This window comes from Acinonyx jubatus, chromosome X (genome assembly GCF_027475565.1).
Source record: "Acinonyx jubatus isolate Ajub_Pintada_27869175 chromosome X, VMU_Ajub_asm_v1.0, whole genome shotgun sequence".
NCBI lineage: Eukaryota > Metazoa > Chordata > Mammalia > Carnivora > Felidae > Acinonyx > Acinonyx jubatus.
Window position 1 is genome coordinate 95,987,497 of NC_069389.1, and position 8,639 is coordinate 95,996,135.

The 8,639-nt window shown below is 42.0% G+C and overlaps 1 protein-coding gene across 5 annotated transcripts in view; it reads right to left on the reverse strand.

The window, feature by feature from the left end:
• CUL4B (cullin 4B) overlaps nt 1-7,300 on the reverse strand; it is a 44,047-nt gene extending 36,747 nt beyond the window's left edge. For 2 of the 5 annotated variants that reach the window (XM_027054362.2, XM_027054364.2), the window contains exons 1-2: nt 3,162-3,308; nt 1,868-2,407 (exon numbers count right to left, since the gene is read on the reverse strand). In XM_027054362.2, the coding sequence (XP_026910163.1) occupies nt 1,868-2,407; nt 3,162-3,189 (568 nt within the window). In that variant the 5' untranslated portion in view covers nt 3,190-3,308. Of the gene's footprint in view, nt 1-1,565; nt 1,768-1,867; nt 2,408-3,161; nt 3,309-7,189 lie in introns of those variants that run through there. The other 3 variants (XM_027054363.2, XM_027054365.2, XM_053201617.1) reach the window with 3 other exon arrangements.
• Between the last annotated feature and the right edge of the window lie 1,339 nt (nt 7,301-8,639).

An 8,639-nucleotide genomic window follows, 5' to 3' on the forward strand; every position in this document is an offset into this window, starting at 1 on the left:
TTTCTATTGACTGTATTGCTTCAAAAAATAAAAATTCAAGAATCACAGATAAAAAAATAACAATCCTGATCTTATTCGAGGACATGTAAAACCTAGCAAGTCAGTTGACATGCATTTTGTACCTGAGATTTGAAATATTGAATGTCTACTATGTACAAGTACTTTATAAATCTCTTAATCTTCCTAACAACGCTCTAAGGAAGGTATTATCACCCCTATTTTGCAACAGAGGAAACTGAGGCCAGAAGACTCGATTTAGTAAGGCTTGCCCAAGGTCATCATAGCTAATCAATGGCAAAACTGGAATTCTAATCCAAGTCTGTTTGACTCTCACATAAATTTATGCAGCATCTACAAATGAAAAGAAACATCTTAACTCAGGTTTTAATTTAAATTCCATCTATGAGCAGAGTAAAATTTTTAAAAATTAAAACATCCAAATGACTCCAGAACCTATGTAGCATTTTCAGAGTGGAAAGGAATATCTTAACCCGGGCCTTAATTTAAACTTCATTGACCAACAAGGAATATTTTTTTAATTAAAACATTCAAATGTCTTAATGTGTTTTTAGTTTAAGAGGGAGAGAAAAAACCCAAACAAAATTTCTGAAACAAGTATGCAAATGAAATTAGGGATAAAGCTCATCTCTTTAAAAATCCTTGGCTATTACATCCATATACTTGGGAGTGGAACAGTGAACACATTAGTCAATTACAATTCACATTCACTTCAGAAAAGTACACTATTAAACCAGAAAGATTACAACACTCTTGAGAACCTGGGGATGGGAGAGGAATGACAGAAAAAAAAGAGAAGGTTAAAAATAAACACTATAACCCTCTGCTTTAGACAAAATAGAGCATATTCTTGATTTTCACACTAATGTTGAAAACACAAGCACCAAGAAGCTAATTTTCTGAATACTAATATTTACCACAAGGCACTTATCTGGTAAATATTACTTAAGTTCATTCATTTACTTCTCCATTTAATAAACCTCTTAGCAGCTATTACCTGCCAGTTAAGGGTGTTGAAAAACTAAGTCAGAAAACTAGAAACACAGTTAACAGAAAAAAGTAATTCAGCTCAAAATCTGTTGATTTTATATACATCAGTGCATTCATAATACTCTCAATCACATATCTCATATGTAAAATGAACAAATTTTCCTAAATTTGAACTGCAGGTCAGTACTTTAAAACCCATTTTAGTGAAAAAAAAAAGATGTAGTAATTGTTCCCATCTTTAAACTAGTGGTACAGAGTTACTACTTATCTGTATACACAGTGTTTTTGACTTCCAAACCCTACCTTTGGAAAGAAATGCAGAGATCATAAATATTTTTCTCCAAATACTGCTTCCACAAGGGGTTTCAAGAATATAATGTTCAACATTACAAATCTAACTATAAATCTTCACTGAGCATGAAAAGATCACCATTGCTACCTGCATTTCTAGGGACTAGAAAATGTGGCCTACTGAAGCATAAAAATAAAAATCACCAGTACGAAAGCTCACTATGCACCTGAAATAAATAAACCTCTTTAGAATACAAATTTCTCACCTGTAAAATCCGGATCAATCATACCGATTCTCAGTATTGTAATGAGTAACAGTAGATAGAAGAAGCTGAGCCAGACCTCAAAATACTGCCCAGAAACACTCGGTGTATGCTTCAGCACAAGGATACTCACCACCCCCGGAAAATGAACCCTCCACCCAAAAAAGGACCTCCCTCCACCTCATTGATTATGCATAAAACATTAGGCCACCTCTATACTGTTTAATATATTAACATAAACAGAGCACGTGACCGCTCAAGTGTCAAATCCTTAGTAGGTGATTATGGATTTTGGCCTTGGTTACCTTTAAAGTTCTTGATCACTAACTTCTTAGCAGAGCCAGGCTTGCTGTTAGCAAAGCTAGAAGTGGTGGTAGAAGATTTGGCTAGGCCGTTTGCATGATGCACCGAAGCCACAGAAGAGATTAATATACTCTTATTTTTAAGTTGCTGCTGCTGAGATGTTGCAGCAGTTGGTGAAGATGAGGAGGAAGAAGAGGAGGATTCCTCAGCCATCTTCGCATCAAACCCTACAAACTCCAGGGTGTCTTCAAAACGCAGCTTCTTCTGTATCGGTACGTGGCTGGAAGTAGCCACTGAAACCCCCAGGCAGAAGGACGAGGTTGAAGGGGATGCCGAATCCCTGGGTTGTAAAGGAGGAGTGGAAGAGGAAGAGGTGGAATCAAAGTCTTCTCTCTCGTTACTACTATTACTGCCGCTACTGCTGCTGCTGTTTAACTTTCTCTTCTTGGCAGAGGTGGGCGGAGTGGTGCTGGTATTACCATCAGTGGCAGATCTGACCTCCTGAGCAGCAGCAGCAGCTGAGGGATTGGGGGAAGAAAAACCTGTTGGAAACATGAAAATAGCGGGGTCAACAGGCAGAGGAGCATCAAAAACCTACGTTTATATGCCTGCGTGCGTGTAGGAGAGAAGGTGGCAATGCTAGAGGGGGAAGGGAAGAAAGAGAGGAGAAACACAGAGGACGAGAAGGAAAGTGAAGGGGGGGCTACACAGGGGGAATGGGAGGGTTTGGGAAGGCGGATAGGCTGACACCAGGAGTGAGCAGAACGAGGGGGGAGAGCGAATGAGGAGGCAGACAGGTAAACGGCGGTGCCGTCCCCCTCCCCTGCTTTTCGGTCTCTCTCCCCCCTTTCTGCTGGAGCGACTCAGTGAGTCTGTGAGGCTGCAGCTCCTCCTCCTGTTCTCCCTCTCTCTGGGAGGGGAGATGCCGTGGTTGGGGGGAGGGGGGAGGGGGAGAGAACCAAGGCTTGTTATTGTCAGTAGCACAAGAGGCTAAAGATGGCGCCACTTCCGGTCACGCGGCGGCGAGGGAGGGGCGGTGTCTGTCCTCGGGAGTGGGGGGTGGAGAGAAGCACTGCAAGGCGCCCGAGGGGCGGGGGTGCTGGCTCCTGGGGAGGCGGCGGGAAAGCGGCAGCTAAGGCGCCCAAGACGCTCGTGCTCCTTCCCTAGCTCTCGCTGTTCCTCCCCCTCCCTCTCCCGCTCCCCTTCCTTGGCAGCACTCTCCTCCCCCGGTCCGCCGGTAACTCCCACCCCCTCCTTAACGGTCCCGCGGGAAGCTTCGCGCTGCAGCGCCCTTACCGGAAGTGACTGGGCAGACACTTTTCATAGCGCCCAGATCCCGAAGCCCCCAGGTCCGCAGGACTTGAGTGGGGGGGGGGGAGGGAGAAAAGGGGGGTAAGAGAAGTGGAAAGGGAGGAGGGGGCGGGCTTTCTAGACACCTCCCGAGCTCCTGATTGGAGCTTTCTGAACGCGAGGCGGGCGGGGTAGGGGGGAAGGTGGCGGGAGAAGCAGCGGGAAGGAGCCTGAAGGGGAGGGAAGGTGGTGACGGTGAGGGGCGGGGTGAGCTAGCTGGGAAAAAAGAGGAGGAGGAAGACAGGAAGGGAGGGAGTAAAAAGTAAGGGAACCGAGAATGGAAACTTTGAAAGAGATAAAGGAATAAGGAGGGGTTGTAAGGCATGGGGAGTAACCCGAAATGAAGGAAAATATGATCATGGCATTATGCCTGCTGCTAAGAAGGAATGTCCTGACGTTAAAATAGGAAAGGAAAAAGATGTTAGATACAAAGAAAATGAGTTTTTGCTTCGATTGAGCTATAAATTGTTTCTCTTATGTCAAGGACACTGCTGACCCAACACTGAATAGGGCCTGAATTTTGATACCTTTTTCAGTAACGTAGCTGTAAAATCTTTTTACCTTCCTACCAGGAGCATTTTCTAAGATGGCTGGCCAGAGTTAGGGTGCATTCTAAGGTCCAAGAAACAAGCAGGTAACACCCCCCCACACACACACACAATACACAACGACCTCCTCAGTCATTAATCCAATAATTTACAGACCAAACAAAGCGACTTTTACCAAATCTCAATTCAGAACTGTTTCAAAGAACACATTTTGGAAGAATGATATTGGCAAAAATCAATGTTTTCTACCGATATATTCCACAAGCCCCAATTCCAAAATAGATTACTCTTAAGAACAAACCTCTAAATGTGGTTAAATTAGCAGCACTAACCTTGTAAATTTCCTGCTGGGAGTTTTTGTTTAACCTGAGGGCATGGGGGGGTGGGGCACAATGTCAAATAAAACTAAATCTGCCAACCTGTTGATCATTCTAACTGCAGAAACATCCAACTGAAAGACTTTATGCCACACATGTTATCAGGTCCCTACCACTGAGAAGCCAGTAGGGGAAAAGGGTTACAAAACTAATTTCCCTGACAGTTGTATAACATATGTACAAAGTGCTCCGGAAACATGTGAATCAAGAAATTCGGAAGAATTTTGGAATAATCGGTTTCACATAGGAATTGTTTCTGCTGGGTGTCAGAGTGGGGACTGCCAAAAAGACGAGAGAGGGGGAAGGTCAAAGGCATTCTGGGCAGTGCAAATGGGCAAAGCAGGGAGTTGTGAAAGGGCCTGGCCTGTTTATGGAAATACGGAAAGTGCAATGAAGCTACCAAGTAAGATGTCGTTAGAAGTAAGGAAAATGAGGCTCAAGAGTGCCTGGGTAGAGGCCAAGAGCAGTCCACCCAAAATGTAACACAATGGCATATTGATTATTTTGAATTGAAGCTACTTGCGAAACCACTGGCACAAGAACACGCAGACCCTGTTCTGTCCCCCTGAAAGCAAGAAACAAATCTCCCATAAGGCAAATATGCTCCCTCCCTGTACTAAGAAAAAGACATCCTTATCACCAGTAAAGCTGAGAAAGCTGCAGAAACCATCGTTTTTCTAATCTACCTCAACCTAAATTCCGCTTAGAATTCCGTAATTTAATTAAAGCTCTCAAACACCTGTTTTCTTTATCCCTTCAATTCCTCACAAATTTACTGTCTCATTGTCTAAAATGTATTAAGAACTGCCTGCCTTGGTCATTTCTCGAGATCTCTGTGCCCACGTAATAAAACTTTGGGGTTTTTTTCCTCCTATTAATCTGTCTCCTGTGAATTTAATTCTTAATCCAGCTGGAAGACCTTGAAGGGTAGAGGAAGAATGTTTCCTTCCCTCCTCTGGCACACAAAGCCAAAAATCTGGTCTACTCTGTGGGCTAGGTTAGACAGCAAGGAAAGGCGGGAGCAAGCTAGGCTTTTAAAAGCAGGGGAGTAACAGGACTGTGGGTGGAGTAAAAGCAGTTTGTATTGAATAGTTTTAGAGAGACAAATCAGAACTCTAAGAATGAATCAATTTTCTAGCTGTCATACAAGCCCACTTTATTTATTTATTTATTTATCTATTTGTTTATTTATTTATTTAATAAATTTAGATCTTCATAAGTCTGTAGTTAAAATGCAAATCCTCCTAGAAGAGGTACCACCTGGAACCACTATCAGCTTTATGCTGTTTGATGACAACTGGCTGAGAGCAAGGCTCTAATGGAACTTAGGCCCTAGGACCATAGAGAACAGAGATGGAGGCCAAAAAGAGGGGGAATGGATTCCTATCTGTTTTGAATGTACCATTCTGTTCTGACTGCCTAAAATGACTGTCAACTCTTAAAGCCAGGAAAGGTATCCTAAAGCATTAAACCTTCCTTTAGTGTGTCTCATATTTCACATGATGCTGAACAACTGTAAATGCAAAGTAAATACTGAAAATTTCATTGAGTGAGAAAATAATGCCGTGTCTTTACATCTTTACAAGGGAAGATTAGCTAATTTTCCGGATTTAATGAACAAGGTTGTTCCAATTTGTGTAGTTATAATTTCTTAGAAGGGTGTGTGGATGGGCCAGCTGATAATGGCCCAAATTGATACATTTTCTAGAAGGATTTGCATTTTAACCAAGTACTTTTCAAGACCAAAAAAATGGGCCTTGTTTTAATTCATGTAATTATATTTCTTAAAGGGTATATGGAAGTGCTGGCTATTTTTAAAATTACAAATATTAGTACAATAGAAAGGGAATGGACATAAAGGTAGAAAACTGCTTTTGCCATACAAAGATAAACTTTGATACTAACATAAAGCATAGCTGAGTCTTGTTAATATTCAACTACACTCTGGTAATAATAGCTCCCAATCTGACAAGATTATCTAAGCCCTTCGGTTTTCCAAGTTACATGTTAGCTCTAAAAGCACAGATCCTTGGCTCTTGAGCACTAGCTCACTTTGAATGACCCAGCAGTCCTACCTACTATTTAAGTTTTCCATGAAATATCCTTAAATGAGTTTTGTGGAAAATATTTTTCTTTTTTATCTTGGTGATTAACACGAATCTTCCTTTTGATATCTTAACAACCTTATTTTGTGCCAGCTCAGTCCTCACATATTTAGCATATCTTAATATGGAGATGTAATTTTAATAATGATTTTTTTTATTTAGCATTTAGATTTTGTGGCACAAACCAACTTATATATTACTATATGATGTGTGAGGACCAGAATTTTGTGTCTTCTTGGACCCTTGAACCAATTTAAAAAGAAAAACCTTCCATATTTCTTTGTAAAACATCTTTTACATCAAGAATCAAGTACACCCAAACATTTGCCAACCGTTGTTAAACACATTCTCAACATTAAAATACATTTCTCAAGGTTGAACTCACTGAAACCACAATAATCAAGACTGCAATGTAGAACACCATACAATTATGGCCATTATCAGACTAAACCAGATTGGGCACTTAACACATATTCCATATATAGAATCTTTCATCTTGTGAGTTCAACTCATACCTTAGAAACATTAATTAAACTTTACAGTGCTGCCAGATGAAGTATAGTTACTACTGGTATTCTTTTAATCAAGCAAATAAATAAACCTGTAGCTTCTTATAAAGGTAAACATGTATAAAGAAAGATATACAAAAACAGAGGACAAGTTTTTCTAATGTCCATTCCCCTATTTTGGCAGGCATGTCTCTAAAAGAGAGGGGTGCTGTGGTGGCTCAGTCGTCAGTTAATCGTCCAACTCTTGGTTTTGGCTCTGGTCACGATCTCACAGTTCGTGAGTTCTAGCCCCACATCAGGCTCTGCAATGATAGTGCAGAGTCTGCTTGGGATTCTTTCTCTCTCTCTCTCCCTCTCTCTGCCCCTCTCCTGCTCATGCTGTCTCTGTGTCTCAAAATAACTAAAATTCTAAAAAACTTTAAAAAAGAGTATAACCTGATTCCCTTTTTTGATCACGGGAATTCCCCAAGTTACTTTGTTTTGTGTCTTCTCCAGACATCTCAGAGCAGCGATTTGTCAGTGATAGACACCCCTGGAAGCCTTGTTGTCCACAGGTGGAATCTCCCTTAAATAGGAGAATACTAAAGATATTTCTGCAGCAAGCATTGTTTAAGAATGTGTCTAGAAAAGACAACTGGTGGGTAAAACGTAGTCCATGCTGCCTATCGGCCTTTCTGAAGGACCATCTTTGAAGCAGGGAAGTACAGAAAAGTTAAACCAGGCAGTGGTGAGGTAGTCAACATGATGTCATAATAAGGGCTCTGCGATGCTCTCAACAGCAAGGGGCTGCTAGGAGACGACTGGGGAGGTCAAAGCTTAAGCAAAGATGATCCAACTACACCCTTTGCCCATCCTAGAGTTGCTTTTTTTTTAATGTTTATTTTTGAGAGAGAGAGAGAGCGTGAGCAGGGGAGGAGCAGAGAGAGAGGGAGACAAAGAATCAGAAGCAGGCTCTAGGCTCTGAGCTGGCAGCAGAGCCTGACGTGGGGCTCAAACCCACGAACCATGGGATCAGGACCTGAGCCAAAGTCAGACGCTTGGGGCGCCTGGGTGGCTCAGTCGGTAAGCGGCCGACTTCGGCTCAGGTCATGATCTCGTGGTCCGTGAGTTCGAGCCCCGCGTCGGGTTCTGTGCTGACAGCTCAGAGCCTGAAGCCTGTTTCAGATTCTGTGTCTCCCTCTCTCTGACCCTCCCCCGTTCATGCTCTGTCTCTCTGTCTCAAAAATAAATAAACGTTAAAAAAAATTAAAAAATAAAATCAGACGCTTAATCGACTGAGCCACTCAGGCACCCCTCCTAGAGTTGCTTTATAAAGCAAGAAACTTGATAAAAAATGCTAAACCTGTGGTGCTCAATGTAAATAAATATAACACAGATCTCATATTTTTAACAAAATCATTTATCTTCTATGTAAAATTATCTCATCAACTTAAGACTTACTGACTTGGGTACATCAAACATTTGAGGACTTAGCCCCTTAGCACAGAGATTTTACCTATAGTCCTACCGTGAACCATCTGGAAGCAGATTTCAGGACTGAAAGTTAGGGCCAGGCCATTTTCCCTGTGGGTTTGGGGTAGGGGACTGGATCAACCACAGATGACTTTTTTCTTTGGTGCTGCCATGCACTTGCTTATTGTGGAGTTGCTGGGCCTATTTTTAACTTTCCCTTCACTTTATCAATGACTATCATAGTCCCCGCCCCCCCCCCCCCATCCCGCTTCAAGGTTTGATATTCCAATAGCATTTGGCTTTTCTTTTTCTCCAGAGCAAGGCCAATTTAGGTTTAAACCAGTGGTTCCCAACTCCAAGTAAACAACAGAATTGCCTGGGGACTTAAAAAAAAACAACACACCTTTGCCCAGGTTTGAAACCAGTCCAACTG